Source organism: Pinus tabuliformis, chromosome 6, assembly GCF_031772625.1.
Source record: "Pinus tabuliformis cultivar Carrire ecotype Pingquan chromosome 6, CPIR1, whole genome shotgun sequence".
In the NCBI taxonomy this organism is placed as follows: domain Eukaryota; kingdom Viridiplantae; phylum Streptophyta; class Pinopsida; order Pinales; family Pinaceae; genus Pinus; species Pinus tabuliformis.
The window spans coordinates 1,399,594,760-1,399,611,295 of record NC_142292.1 but is presented as its reverse complement, the minus strand read 5'-3'; the positions used below and the strand labels follow the sequence as shown (position 1 = coordinate 1,399,611,295).

Sequence of the window (16,536 nt, the reverse complement as noted above, 5' to 3'; positions counted from 1 at the left end):
TCTAAATATTTCTTCATTTTCCTTAGCTATACTGCTCTCCATTTCCTCCATGATCCTTGTATTTTTACATGTTCTGGCCTTGAGAAGGTTGAGGTCGGATTTTAGTTTGAATATTTCTTCATCCTTTTCTTGTAGTTGGCATATCATGGTGTTTCTCTTCTTTTCTACTTCATCAAGCTGTCCTTCTATGAATGCCAAAGTTTTCATTTGCTTCTCAGATCCTTGTGTTTGTTTCCTTGCTTCTTCTAGTTGAGATCTAAGGGAGGAGACCTCTTCCTTGTATTGACCAATCTCTGCTTCAAGTTTGTTCAAGCTTTTGTGCCTTTGTTCAAGGTGGTTTGACAAGGCATCTTCCCGTTTCCTTGCGTTATCCAATTGATTTGTCATCGATATGACTTTTTCATGATGTTTTCTTTTGCTTTGATGAAATTCCTTCTTAAGCTTGGAAAGCTCTTCATCCCTTTCTTGTACTTGAAGCTTGACAAGGTCAAATTTCTTCCTTGTTTGGTCTTGGTCACCGGCAAGTGCTTTCTTATTAAGTTCTTTGTTTTCCTTTTTCAAATTGATAATCTCTTCCATGGCAGCCATAAGTTTAGTGAGGAGATCTTCTTCAAAATATTTTTCATTCTCTTCATCTTCTAGGTGTTCTTTAGAGTTGGTGGCATCACTATTATCTTCAGCTTCCTTGATGGGCTCTAGATTTCCTTCTTGCTTTCCATCATCTTCTTGACTAGTGGTCATGGTCAATGCTCCTTTTGAGTGAAGGTCATGACGTTTATCCCATATATCCTTTGCTGACGAACATTTTCCAAATTGGCCTTTATAGAATCTGGTAGCCCATTCAAGATTTCCTTCATTGCTTTTGCATTGTATGCCTTGGATTCTCCATCCATCATGCTATCAACAATCACAATTTCCAGACTTCAATGCCTTGAGTCTTTAAGAAATTCCTCATTCTTTCCTCCCATATATCAAAGTTTCCATTGAACCATGGAGCCTTCACAAATTGATTGACTTCTATTTCAGTGGTAGAGGGAGACACATCTTTAGGAGGATTGGAGACTTTCTTCCTTGGATTCGCCATTTGTGTTCTAATGATCAACCTTCAAGCTATTAGGCTTTGAGTGAAGGTACTAACTCTAATACCAATTATTGGAAATATTGAGGGGGGCAGGGGGGGGGTGAATCAGTATTCCTTTTCAATTGTTATTTTTACCAGTTAAATCATTTATATTTAGAACACAAAATGAACAATAGGAATAAATGCTTTTATTAATATAATATTTACAATAAATCAGGTACAATATATATAAAGTTGCAACTTGTTGCCAAGCACTAACTTGGTCTTTTGTGAAGCTCCAACTTCTAGGGCACCAACCCTATCTTCTCAAGGCACCAACCTTATGTTTAGGAACACCAACTCCAAGGAAACCAATCCTTCCCATTCCGAGGCACCAACCCCAAGGGCTCCAACCCTATCTTATCAAGGCACCAATCTTGGATTTAGGAGCACCAGCTCCAAGGACACCAATACTTCCAATTCTTAGGCACCAACCCCAAGGGCTCTGACCCTATCTTGTCAAGGCCCCAACCTTGGATTTAGGAGCAGCAATCCAAGGACACCAATCCTTCCAATTTTGAGGCACCAACCCCAAGGGCTCCGACCCTATCTTGTCAAGAAATGTTTTGATTGTATTACATTGCTCTCAAAATCTCCTTCAGTGTGTTCTGTAAATCTACAGCTTCACTGCTCTATCAATGACAACCTATCTTCATATGAAGGAATCTTCACAATTCTTCATATTTCCCAAACAGAGTCTGCAATGTTACCTCATGATGATTTCAAATAGCCATCATGATCTACAATAGTCTTCACACAACTTCAATGTGTCTACAATGAACTGCACTAAGCTCTGCACAAAAACAACTCTTTGTTTCAAGCCTCTGTTCTCACTATCACGGTAAATGCTTCAGGAGTGACTGCTTCAGGAGTAACTGCTTTACAAGTGACTGCTTTAGAGGAGTGACTGTCGTAGTTTCATATTGTGCGTTCAATTAAAAACAACCTTGTTCATACTCAGATAATCTTCTTAGATCCGCAGAGGTGTCCTTTTGAATTGTTATCTCAATCACTATCAAACACAAGTCTGAGATTTTCAATAAATAACCCAATCAACAGAATTTTTGACCTTTGGCTTCCTTCTTCTTTCGCTGGACCTTTTGGCTTCCTTCTTCTTCCGCTGGACCTTTCGACTTCCTTCTTCTCTCACTCGACCTTCAACTTCCACTTTTGTTCGCTCGACCTTTGGCTTCCTTTTTCGCTCACTCGACCTTTCGACTTCTTGATCTTTAGCTTCCTCTGTCTCTTCAAGTTCACAAGTTGTGAACTGTTACTTCTTCTCTTTGTTAGATGCCCAAGATTAATTACCTGAAGTGAAGCGTTTCAACTTGTACATATGTGAGTTTTGCCAATAATAATAAGACACATTCATTGGGAGGAGAGGCTGACTTATTAGTTCTCATATTAAAATTATATCGGAGAGTCTTTCATCCATAGACTTGATTATGCACGAAAACCATATAAGAAAGGCTGTACCCACAGGGGGGTCCCACATGCCCCGTCACTACCTCAATCGCAATCGCAACTTTCAGAGGTATTTTACAAGTCGTGCCCATAACATGGCCGATGGTCAATTGCCCCTACTGGATGCAATATTATATTAAACTATTTTGATAAACCCGTTGGGTCCACCACTTTATCGCAATCGTAAATTCATAAGACTCCCGCAATTGCAACTTTATGAAAATCCACATTAAGAGATGTACCCACACGTCATAACTTTAATCCCGCAATCGCAACTTCATGAGATACCACAATCGCAACATTCAATATCATCGATATTCACATATCACCCCATAGCGGATGCGATATTTAATAAACCGTTTTCAATAAGTTTGTCGGGTCCACACCTCTATCACAATCAGTGGTTTGACATCCCTTTGAGACTTGCGATTACCACGGATGCGATATTTTATTAAGTCATGCTATAATGGTGCAGTGGGTCCGCAATGCTATCCTAGTTGGTGGTTCGGGGGTTTATCGCAATCGGCGGTCCGAGGTGACAACCCTTTGTGATTTTTGTAACTTCCCCGATATCTGGACGCGATACTACATAAAGATATGTTCTAATGGAGCTATCTGGTCCACGTATTATATCAAAATCTATGGTTTGCGGGACTTCGACTGGTACAGAGATTAAAATGGCCTTAATCCCCGCAGTTGACTGTGATCTAAGAGTTGAATATGAGATCGACTGCTAGGATTGAGTGCGGGACTTCAGCCACGATCAAGGAAATCCGTACTTTCCTACCCCTGTAGTTGCTAATCACAATCGATCTAACAGATCTGTTGCTCTGACGATCCAGATCTATTCCTCCACCATTCTTCTTTCGCAAGCACTTGGGTTTGATCTTCGTTGTTAATTTCTTGACTCCATTATATTGCAATCGAGGGTTTGAGCAGTGTTTACATAACTTAATATAACAGAACCACCGATAAATTTCCTCCGATATAAATTCTCTGATGTGGTGTTATTACATAGTTCTATTCTTGGGTTCTTGCTCCTGTGACTTCTCTTCACTCTTCCGATAGATGTTGCTCATGTGTCTTATCTTCCTGTGACTTTCGATAACTCTATTTATGCTCCTCTGATATCGATGTTGCTCTTTGTTCTTCCGATAACACTTACCCTTGGGCATATGCGATAACCTACTTCCTTGATGGCTTTTGATGAACTCTTCCTCTTATTCTTTGGTTTCATGGCTTCTCTTCTTTACACTTTCTCTTTCTCTTCTGATGGCTTCCGATATCTTTCCTCCTCGGTTCCACGATTTCTATTACATATGTATTCAATCCTTGGATCCTCCATGAGCAGTATTAAGATCAATGGGCATCAATAGGCAACATCATGTATTAAAGAATTTTCCATCACAAACACTGCAAATATCAATTTTGATAGTTATGTAGTGTACGGACACAAAACTGAGACATATCTAGCTTGGCTTGAGAGATTAAGACTTTATTGTTTTTGGATGGCTTACAACGCAGACAGGTGGTTGGCAGACTTGGTTTCCCTTCCGGGCAAGTTGAGGCTACTTGGTCAATCTGTGTGGTGTAAAATTGCTTATGTTTAATAGAAAATGGAAAGGTCCTGCCAAGCTTAACAAAAAAATATACTTTTTTAAATGTAAAACTATATTATAAATTTTTAAATAATAATAATTTATTTATTTTTAATATATTATTTTAATGAAATAATTAAAAAAATTAACTCAATTTTTATATTCAGAAACTTTGAAATAAATGTCTGAAATTAATGATATAATATTCATGTAATGTAATGTGGCTGATTAGGCTCATCGTAAGATGAAGATACTAATAAGATTATCAACTAGAACTAGAAGATACAAATTGAATCCATTCAAATGTCTAAATTTTTGGGAAGATTTCAATTTCAAAGGTTATGAATTTCATCCATAAAGTCCATGTAAGTAGAGAATAAGAAATAAAAAAATATCATATAAATTATATTTATCCAACACTCGGCTACTAATCATGAAATAATGTTTCGAATAAGCAGACTTTATCTACTCATCAAAAAATAAAGTTTTGAATAAGTAGGGTTATTATTTCTATTTAGTTTTGAATAAGAAGGTTTATTATTTGAAAAATATTATAATATTATATTACTAAACCATGAATATTTGTAAAGGTTGCAGACTTTGGACATTGATGGACTGGACCCACTCTTGATCAGACTCATGGAAGTACTGCAGTGAAAGGTAATTTTGGGTACCTTGATCCTGAATACTTCAGAAGGTAGCAACTAATATAGAAATCTAATGTTTATTCTTTTGAAGTAGTGTTAATGGAGGTTCTGTCTGCAACACCGACTCTTAATCTTGTTCTACCGAGAGAACAACTCAATATCGCAGATTGGACAATGCATTGGAAGAAAATGGGCAAGCTTGAAAAACTCATTGACTCTCACCTTGTTGGGACCATTAGCCCTGGTTCTCTAAAACATCTTTGGGAGACTGTCGAAAAGTGCTTAGAAGAGCAGTGCATCAACAGGCCTGCCATGGGAGATCTTTTATGGAACTTGGAATATGTTAAAATTGGCAACTAGGGCCAAAATCCATGTGGGTCATCTTATTAATGGCAGCTGATATTTTTCTTGGATCCCTCTCATCGAGAGGTGCTGGATTGATCTAAAGATCATCTAATTTCGATAAGTATTCATGGAGATATGAATTTATTAGTGTTATGGGACAATTCGTTAAGGTCGGCCAACAACCAAATAAACCCCACTTGTGCTCAACGTTTTAGTATAAATAGAGGTGGCCTTCAATTCATCTCTACACACACTTGGGATCTCTTCCTCTCTACTTGTCTTTGGGTTTTACTAGGAGAAGAGATCCTAAGGGATAACACTACCCTAATGGAGAAAGGCTCTACGCTGGCCTAATGAAGAAGCCCTAACACAGTTAATAAAAGAAGGCTTTATGCAGTCAAAGGGAGACCCTCACCGCTGTCATGAAGGAGATTGAAGTAGGATCCCTCGCTGTCCTATAAGGGTTTACTATATGCCCTAAATTGCTATGCGTTCAAGCCCTAGCCCTAGCCGCGGGTCTAAAGGGAGATCTCTGTTTTGAGGCCATAGCATGGGAGGCTAGGGAAACATGGGTTGGAGTACTATTTCATGGGTCGAACAAAGTCCGAAGTCTATTGTAGGAAGTCGTGATGCTTGTTGTGCTAGGCCGAGGCCTTGGGAGCTGAACACTAGCTTGTTTAAAGGCTAACGGATGGTTTGTATCATTGTTGGACGGTGTCGTGAGCAGCATTATTGTTGTGTGGTAGGCCACATGCCATACCACTACAACAAACCTAGCATGGGAAGGTTTGAGGGCTGTCTTGAGTCCTTATCTTCAGGGTGGAGGAGGAGCATCTCTCTTTGCCTAGTCTGTAGTTTTTGAAGGGTTGTTCGAGGACTGTTGAGAGGAACTTAGGGCTGCAGCAGTATGCCCAAGTTCCCTAAACAAAACAGTCAAGAACAACAAAGTGTCAATCAAATTTGAAGTAGTGTTAGAGGTGCATTGTGTCAAGGATATTGACCAGATTTGGATCAGACTTGTAACAGCCTGTGGGAGCCACATGTTGGGTCAACATGGACTAATGAATACTCCAAAGGAGTGCAGCCTGATGTGATGAATGATGTGACATAGAAAACATAGCATATGACAGTTGTATACATAGTACAACATAGTGCTATCAACATATAGTGATGGATAGCAATGCAACATAATGTAAAAAGGGTGCAACATGGTATGATGCATAGTACAACTCTATGTATGATGCAGCTATATGGTTGGATGCTACATGTCTTCATGCAACAGTTAAATACAACAAGCTTATACATGGGACAACTGCAAGTGGGACAACTGCAAGATTGGTGACACATGGGATAACTGCAACATGGGGCAGCGACAAGCATGAAGAATCATGGACAGCAACAACATCGTAAAGCATGGACAACAACAAGTACATTGGGACAGCAATAAGCAATTTTGTTGGAAATTTTCAAGAACATGGACAGAGTTCTCGAATGGACAACGAATCTTTTTTCCAGAATCCCTTCCCACACATTTATGGTCCAGAGCCCAGGGGGCGTCCCAGGTATTCTCACTGCCAATCCCTCAAACGTGGAGCATATTGTGAGAACCAATTTTCAGAATTACCCCTAGGGAGAACGCTCCACTTTCTTTCTCCACGATTTAAGGGTGTCTAATGTAGTTATCTTTGATTTTGAAAGAAGAAGAAAGGTTTCAGACTTCTGTGGTATGCTTACGAATTTGGATTATCCATAGTATTTTTCAAATTTTATGGACATTTAAAATTTCAAAGTAAATTAGTCTAGACGGCCACAAAATTTGAAAAATATTGTAGATAATCCTAATTAAATTTGAAAAATACTTTGGATAATCCGAATTCTTCTTCCACACCAGAAGAAGAAAGTTCAATTGTCTAGCAATTGGCTAATTTTGCTGTTTAGCGTTTCACCCCACCACATGAAATGAAAAAGTAAAATCAATAGTGTTGTTCGATGTGATAGGAGGTGACGGGATAGAGATAAGATGCTTCTGTTTGGCTAGAATTTTGAAGGGATAGATGGTGTCTCTGTGATCGCCCTTCTTTCCACTTATACAGACCCGAATTGAAGTTTTCTAAACCAGACAAGCTTTTGCCATGGCAATCGACCAGTTTCTGCTTGCCTTTCTCCTCTTCTCATTTGGATTCCTACTCTTTTTCATCACAAGAAATCGAAGCAATCGGCCATACCAAGGTCCTGTAATATATCCAGTAATTGGTATTCTGTGGGAATTTTTCAAGAACATGGATAGAGTTCTGGAATGGACAGTGGATATTCTTTCCAGAATCCCTTCTCACGCATGTATGGTCCAGCGCCCAGGAGGCAATCGAGGCTTTATCACTGCAAATCCCTCTAACGTGGAGCATATTCTGAGAGCCAACTTTCAGACTTACCCCAAAGGAGAACGCTTCCGTTTCTTTCTCCACAATTTCCTGGGCAAGGGGATCTTCAACACGGATGGGGAGCTGTGGAAAATGCAGAGGAAGGCTGCGAGCTACGAATTCAATACCAAGTCGCTCCGGAACTTCGTAGTGGAGGCTGTTCAGTGGGAAATCAAGAACCGGCTAATGTTGGTGCTCAAGAACGCATGCAAAGGGGGAGAGATCATAGACTTGTAGAACATTCTGATGAGGTTTTCATTCGACAATATCTGCAAGGTTGCGTTCGGTGTCGATCCCGGTTGCCTCCAACCTTCTCTGCCTAGGTCCCAATTTGCAGAGGCTTTTAACCGATGCTCTTGATATTAGCGCTGGTAGGTTTTTTTCCATTTTTCCCTTTCTGTGGAGAATCAAGCGAATGATTGACATCTGTTCTCAGAGGCGGTTAAGAGAAGCGATAAACGTAGTGAACGAATTTTCCATGGACATTATTCTTTCCAGGAGAAGTGAGATCTCTGAAGGGCATGTGAGGGAAGACCTGCTTTCAAGATTCATGGCGGCAGCTCTGTCTGATTGGGAGCAATTTGATACAGGGTGCGATCAGAAAGGTTCGCAGAAGATGGCCATGGCGGGTGAGAAATCAGAATTATTCATTAGAGATATGATGGTTAGCTTTATGATGGCAGGGAGAGATACCACTTCGACTACCTTAACTTGGTTTTTCTGGCTGATTTCGTCTCGACCCCATGTCCAAGAAGCCAGTCGCAGAGAAATTTTGCTCGTTACAGGCAGCAGAAAATCCATACAGCCCGAAGATGAATGGGTTGTCTTCAACTTTGATGAATTGAAGGGCATGTAGTATCTCCATGCCGCGCTTTGTGAGTCCATGAGGCTGTGGCCTCCTGTTCCTGTCGATTCAAAGGTTACTGCGGAAGATGATGTATTGCCAGACGCGACTGTTGTACCCCGGGGATGGTTTGTGAGTTACAATATATATTCAATGAGCAGGATGGAGAGCATTTGGAGTGAGGATTTCATGGATTTCAGTCCTGAGAGATGGTTGAAAGATGGGGAATTTGTGGGGGAAAATCCTTACAAATTTACTGTGTTCCATGCCGGGCCTCACATATGTTTGGGAAAAGAGATGGCGTTCATACAGATGAAGTCCATTGTGGCATCTGTCATTCATAGGTTCACTCTGGAGGTAGACACAAGGTATATTTCGAAATATGTATTGTCCATCACTTTGCGAATGAAGAATGGACTGCCTGTCAGCGTGAGAAGTCACTGAAACAGGGAGGATATTAGGGGTCAGGCAGCGATAACTGGAAGGTGCCCTGTAACATCTTCCAGCGATATGAATATCTAAATATAAAGTAGAGCTATGTAATTATTTTAGATGGCCCATGTAACTGGATGAATATTTAAATATACAAGTAGAGCTTTGCAATTATTTTGGATGGATGTGAATTTAGGGATTAAATAAGCATTGTAATTACGCAGTAAGGTGTTTCTTTCTGAAATGAACTCTCCCGCCATGTTACTTTGTTTCATCGTGGGCCACTCTATCTTATCGTGGGTTATTAGATCGATTGTTAGACTATGAAAAAAATCTAGTGGGCCATTAGATCGATTGTTAGACGATGAAAGAATCTTCCACCATTGGATCATTAGTGAAGAACGTTCTAGGCTGTTGAGAATACTAATCTCGGAAGGATCCTCCTGCCAGTGCGTTGAAGATATTTTCGGGCCTTAAGATGGTTGTGCTTCCATGACTTTGAAATGGTTAAGCCATTACTGCCTGATTCTGAGCGCACGATAAACCTCCTACAGGATGGTGAACTTTTGTCTGCATCATTCATTCCTTTATCAATAGCACCTTTCGTCTCACCTCAATCGAATCTGCCCAAGAAACGTTTTGCAACAGACTCCCCTATGATATAGGGGTCAGAGCAGCCATTTGAACTTGCCCAAGAAACACTCTGCGATAGACTCCCCTATGACATACAGGGTTAGAGCAGCCGTCGAAGAGAAAAGTAGGAGGAGGCAGAGGAGAGAGCTGCATATCTTCCAGAAACCTGCAACGTCCGCCACCTTCCGGACATAAATTAGCACACATAAATTAGATTACACAATAAACATGTTCGACTATGTACAATCTCTTCCATTTTTATGCAAATTTCCCGTGTTTGCTCCACTGTGTGAGCAGGAGAGAGAACAAGCATACGAACTAACAAGGTACCATTTAAAAAGTTTCACTAACACTTACGTTTTGCCCATCCAGATACACATTTTTCGTCTCCCACCATCCCTTTCTGTTTATGGAGTCCGGGTCTTTAATAACAGGGTCATTCCTCTCATATCTACTATATAGAGAGCTTTCCTCTGGAACAATTTTGTACTCTATATATTCCAGTCCCAATTTCATCGCTGGCTGTACATAATAAGTAGCAGCAGCCTAGTCTGGCCCCAAAAGCAGGCTAGTCTGTACCCAAAGGCACTATATGTATAAACACAAAACCATGCTTCATCAACAAAATGTGTGTCATGGCAGCGTTGTGGACACCCAGCATAACATCGCATGAATTCAAAGCTCTGAACAATTCTGCCATCGCTGTAGCTCGTTTGGGATTTAACACTTCCACATGGAAACCTATTTTCTGAGCTAATCTCGTTATTTCTCTCTGGTTTAGCATCACTCTTGATTTCTACCTAGATATTATTACCAATTTGGGCTTTAATCCATGAAGAGGAACATTAGAGGTTTCGTTAATCAAATTTGGCAATCTTTTGGGAGCATACACCTCGCTGAGAACCCACTGAAAGTCCCTAATTGTCTTACCTTCGTTCATAAGCGATGGATCCACACTCAACTCACCATGTATCGTCATTCCCACTATCATCTCCGGAAAACAATGGACTCTCTTATCCTTCCTGAAATAAAAACTTGGGTACTTGCTTAGCTGCTTCACACAATCTAGCTGCTTCACACGATCCTGGTACTAACTGTTGTTGTTACCAGTGCTCTGGCAAGCAGGACATGGCTTGTGCTGCGAGGGGACGTGGTCGTGGAAGGAGAGGCCTGACACCTAGGAAAGACAGGGAGTCGAGCACTTTGGAACCGCGCAGGGGCAGGAAGTCAGTGGAACACCTTATCACTGAAGCGACGGAGGCTTGCCGTGAGGGGACGGATGCATGAATCTTGAAATTGTTAGAAGAGTGGGAAGAGGAAATAAAACAAGGCAACGAGACAAAGGAAGAAATGGACAATTGGAGGACCTTACTCTCAAATCCGTGCAGGGAAACTTTTAGGGGCTAATATTCGCCCTTGGGCTAATCTTCTATACTTTTTCCAGAAAAAAATTCATTAATTTCCATTTTTTTGTAAAAACGATTCGCCAAAATTTTATGGAATGAAATTATTTTACCCTAAAAATTGCCAAAAATATATATAGACTATATAAAAATATTATAAATTTGAATATTATTACAGAAATATCTCCAAACATTTATAGATTTCATATTATAGACTAGTGGGATTTGCCAAGGTTTCTAAACTTTAAGATAAATTTCCATCTTTAAAATTTTCCCCAGATCTGAGCAACGCCCGAGGATGAACCACGCAGTTTAAGAAAACTTTGTACCTTTACTGGTTAATGAAGAGTTTATTAGGCAAGACAATGGAACATATTTCCATGGGAATGGTAGTGACACTCCAGGGAATGGCGAGCTATAAGCAGGATTTGCATAAAATCCTCTTCCAACTACATAAACAAGATATCAGGTTGGATAGTATTGACCGCCACATCCCTTGCATACTGGAGTTGAATGACATGCCAGGGGCATTCGCCAAGGATCCGACACCTGTTGAATCTGCCTTAGAGGAACAAAAGGAATAGACTCTTACCCATGCATACTTTTGATTTATGTGGATAGATTTTAATTTTTGTGTTGCAAATATCAGTTTAAATAGTTATGTAGTGTATGGACACAAAATTGAGACATATCTAGCTTGGCTTGAGAGATTAAGACTTTATTGTTTTTGGATGGCTTACAATGCAGACAGGTGGCTAACAAACTTGGTTTCCCTTCGGGGCAAGTTGAGGCTACCTCATCAATCTGTGTGGTGTAAACTTGCTTATGTTTAATAGAAAATGGAATGGTCCTACCAAGATTTGTCGGAAATACTGCCGGGGGGGGTGGTTGAATCAGTATTCTGTTCAATTGTTATTTTTACCAGTTAAGTCATTTCTATTTAGAACACAAAATGAACAATAGGAATAAATGTTTGTATTAATATAATCCTTACAATAAATCAGGTACAATATATATGAGACTCCAACCTGTTGCCAAGCACCAACTTGGTCTTTTGTGAGGCTCCAACCTCTAGGGCACCAACCCTATCTTCTCAAGGCAACAACCTTGTGTTTAGGAGCACCAACTCCAAGGACACCAATCCTTCCAATTCCGAGGCACCAACCCCATGGACTCTGAACTTATCTTATCAAGGCACCAACCTTGGATTTAGGAGCACCAACTCCAAGGACAACAATCCTTCTAATTTTGAGGCACCAGCCCCAAGGGCTCTAATCCTATCTTGTCAAGGAACCAACCTTGGATTTAGGAGCACCAACTCCAAGGACACCAATCCTTCCAATTCTGAGGCACTAACCCCAAGGGCTCCGACCCTATCTTGTCAAGAAATATTTTGATTATATTACACTGCTCTCAAAATCTTCTTCACAGTGTTCTGTCAATCTACAACTTCACTGTTGCATCAATGACAACCTCTCTTCATATGAAGGAGTCTTCACAATTCTTCATATTTCCCAAACGGAGTTTGCAAAGTTACCTCATGATGATTTCAAATAGCCATCATGATCTACAATAGTCTTCACACAACTTCAATGTGTCTACAATGAACTGCACTAAGCTCTGCACAAAAAAAACTCTCTGTTTCAAGCCTCTATTCTCACTGTCACGGTAAATGCATAAGGAGTGACCGCTTCAGGAGTAACTGCTTAGGAGTGACTTCTTTAGAAGAGTGACTGTCGTAGTTTCATATTGTGCGTTCAATTAAAAACAACACTGTTGATACTTAGATAATCTTCTTAGATCCGCAGAGGCGTCCTTTTGAATTTTTATCTCAATCACTATCAAACATAGGTCCGAGCTTTTCAATAAATAACCTAGTCAACAAAATATTTGACCTTCGGTTTCCTTCTTCTTCCACTGGACCTTTCGGCTTCCTTCTTCGTTCGCTCGACCTTTGGCTTCCTTCTTCTCCTGCTGGACCTTTCGGCTTCCTTCTTCGCTCGCTCGACCTTCGGCGTCCACTTTTGTTCGCTTGACCTTTGGCTTCCTTTTTCGCTTGCTCGACCTTTCGACTTCACCATCTTCGGCTTCCTTTGTCTCTTCAAGTTCACAAGTTGTGAACTGTTACTTCTTCTCTCTGTTAGATGCCTGAGATCAATTACCTGAAGTGAAGTGTTTCAACTTGTATATATGTGAGTTTTTCCAATAACCAAAAGACACGTTCATTGGGAGGAGAGGCCGACTTATGAGTTCGCATATTAAAATTATATCGAAGAGTCTTTCATCCATAGACTTGATTATTCACAAAAACCATATAAAAGAAGCTATACTGACAGGGAGGTCCCACATGCCACGTCACTACCTCAATTGCAATCGCAACTTTCGGAGGACTTTTACAAGTTGTGCCCATAACATGGCTGATGGCCGATTTCCCCTATTGGATGCGATATTATATTAAACTATTTTGATAAACCCGTTGGGTTCACTACTTTATCGCAATCGTAATTTCATAAGACTCCCGCAATTGCAATTTTATGAAAATCCACATTAATAGAGGTCCCCACACGTCATGACTTTAATCCCACAATCGCAACTTCATGAGAATCCCACAATCACAACATTCAATATCACTGATATTCACATATCACCCCATAGCGGATGCGATATTTAATAAACCATTTTTAATAAGTCTGTTGGGTCCACACTTGTATCGCAATATGCAGTTTAACATCCATTTGAAACTTGTGATTACTACGGATGTGATATTTTATTAAGTCATGCTATAATGGTGCAACGGGTCCGCAATGCTATCCCAGTAGGCGGTTCGGGGGTTTATCACAATCGACAATTCGGGGTGACAACCCTTTGTGATTTTTGTAACTTCCCCGATATCTGGACGCGATACTACGTAAAGATATGTTCTAATGGAGCTATCGAGTCCGCATATTATATCGCAATATATGGTTTGTGAGACTTCGATTGGCACATGGATTAAAACGGCCTTAACTCTCGTAGTTGACTGTGATCTAAGAGTTAAATATGAGATCGACGGCTAGGATTGAGTGCGGGACTTCAGCCACGATCAAGGAAATCCATACTTTCCTACCCCCGCAGTCGCTAATCACCATCGATCTAACAGATCTGATGATACAAATCTATTCCCTCGCCATTCTTCTTCCGCAAGCACTTGGGTTTGATCTCTGCCATTCATTTCTTGACTCCATTATATTGCAATCGAGGGTTTGAGAAGTGTTTACATAACTTAATATAATAGAACTGCTGATAAATTTCCTCCGCTATAAATTCTCTGATGCGGTGTTATTACATGGTTTTATTCTTGAGTTCTTGCTCCTGTGACTTCTCTTCACTCTTTCGCTCTTCTGATAGATGTTGCTCCTGTGGCTTATCTTCCTGTGACCTTCAATAACTCTGTTTATGCTCCTCTAATATTGTTGTTGCTCTTTGTTCTTATGATAACACTTACCCTTGGGCATATGCGATAACCTGCTTCCTTGATGGCTTCTGATGAACTCTTCCTCTTATTGTTTGGCTTCATGGCTTCTCCTCTTTACTCCTCTTTCTCTTCTAATGGCTTCTGATATCTTTCCTCCTCGGTTCCACTATTTCTATTACGTCTGTATTCAATCCTTAGATCCTCCATGAGCAGTATTAAGATCAATGGGCATCAATAGACAACATCATGTATTAAAGAGTTTGCCATCACAAACACTACTATATTGACATCAATGACAACCTAGATTAACAATCTACCCTTATCATTGATGGAAACATTCTTCTTCTCTCCCCCTTTGACATCAATGGCAAAAAGGTGCATAAGAACTCCCCCTGTTGAACTGCTCCCCCTATCATGCAACATCTTCTTTCTATAGTAATTTTGATGAGCCATTTTTCTTTGTGTTCTAGTAAAATTTTCTGCAAGTTATTTCTACTAGCAAATTTGACATCCAGTCTATGATTGTCTTTTGAATTTTTTTTACTGGTTGACAACTTTTTGCAATGCTTCAATTATGCTAGATTCTTCCAACTGCTCTTACTTCAAGCTCCATTCCCAGATGTGTCTGTTTGTTTGAAGGTTGCCTCTATTACTATCCTTGATTTACCTGTTCTCACATGATTTCCCTGAGTCGAGACATTCAACTTTTGTAATACCAACAACATAGTCATTTTCCCTATTTCTCTAGCATTGGATGGCCTTCTCTGCTGCTCCAATTTATCCTTAGTGATCAAGTGGAAAACATCTTAAACAACAGTCCAAAGAATGGTTACAAGATCATGTTCTTCAATGTAGTGCTCCTGAGAAACGATCTTTATCAAAGAATGATTGTTAATATAGCTCATCAAGGATTTCATAAGGACCCTTCCACGGATAGCTTCTGCAATAATGATCAAGAATAACAAGCTCCCCCTAACTATATGCATGGTCTCCTTTTGGCAGAATCCCATCATCAAATACTCGGAATATCAAGGATATCTTCATCAAGTCAACAACTTGTGTTGTTGGCTGGAGAGTTCAGGGGATTTTCAGATTGTATTTGTTTCGTTCTCCATACTTGTGTAACTTTCTTCTTTTGCATGGTTCTAGCTTGTGTAGGAGCCCAAGTCAAGTTACAATCACGTGCCATATGACCAATGTCATGACATTTGAAGCATTCTATGTTGTTCATGAATAAGAATGCATGATTTCTTGCTGCGGAATTGCTTCTCAGAGATTGTCGAGGACCATAGTGTCTATCTTTGTGGTATGCCCTACAATCTTTTGCCATGTGTCCAAAGTTTGTACAAGAATAACAATAACTAAGAAATAAACTTTGGTAACTGGGAGATGGAGATTTCCTTGATGTATTTCTGAAGTCTTTCTGCCTTGAGACCCTTTGATGATAACCATTGCTTCTTGCATCCTTGACATCATCTACATTTCTTCTTGGAACAAGACCTCCTTCATTGTTGCCTTGACTCTTATCTTTACCTTTGCTGAAACTAGGAGCATCAACATTTCTTTTTGACTTCCTCATATCCTTGTTGTTTGAAGCAATATCATTCTTTCTTGAGGATTCACCTGCATGCCCGAGACTTGATTTATAAAATGGAGATCTTTGATGGTTGAGCATGTCATCCAAGGCTTGAGAGTTCTTCAAAAATTTGTCCATCCCTTCAACCTTTTTCTTGAGGGAGATAATTTCTTCTTCCAATCTTTCGTAGTCTTTATTCTTCTTAGCAAGTTGTTTCTCAATCTCTTCCTTGATACAAGTTGCTTCATTTGCTTCTATTTTAAGAGAGATGATATCTGATTTCATTCTAAAGATTTATTCATTTTCCTTAGATAGATTGCTCCCCATTTCCTCCATGATCCTTGTATTTTTACATGTTTTGGCCTTGAGAAGGTTGAGGTCAGATTTTAGTTTGAATATTTCTTCATCCTTTTCTTATAGTTGGCATATCATGGTGTTTCTCTCCTTTTCTGCTTCATCAAGCTGTCCTTCTATGAATGCCAAAGTTTTCATTTGCTTCTCAGTTCCTTGTGCTTGTTTCCTTGCTTCTTCTAGTTGAGATCTAAGGGAGGAGACCTCTTCCTTGTATTGACCAATCTCTACTTCAAGTTTGTTCAAGCTTTT

General features: G+C 39.9%; 1 protein-coding gene and 1 pseudogene across 1 annotated transcript; one reads left to right on the top strand and one right to left on the bottom strand.

The window, feature by feature from the left end:
- The first annotated feature begins 7,306 nt into the window (after positions 1 to 7,306).
- Positions 7,307 to 8,988, top strand: LOC149263884 (cytochrome P450 94A2 pseudogene; annotated as a pseudogene).
- Positions 8,989 to 9,833: 845 nt separating this feature from the next.
- On the bottom strand, positions 9,834 to 10,630 carry LOC149263883 (xylan glycosyltransferase MUCI21-like). Its single transcript, XM_089391896.1, has 3 exons — positions 10,608 to 10,630; positions 10,315 to 10,522; positions 9,834 to 10,046 (listed from the first exon to the last, which is right to left on the bottom strand). The coding sequence occupies exons 1-3, from the start codon at positions 10,628 to 10,630 to the stop codon at positions 9,834 to 9,836; spliced, it is 444 nt and encodes a 147-aa protein (XP_089248022.1).
- Positions 10,631 to 16,536: the final 5,906 nt, after the last annotated feature.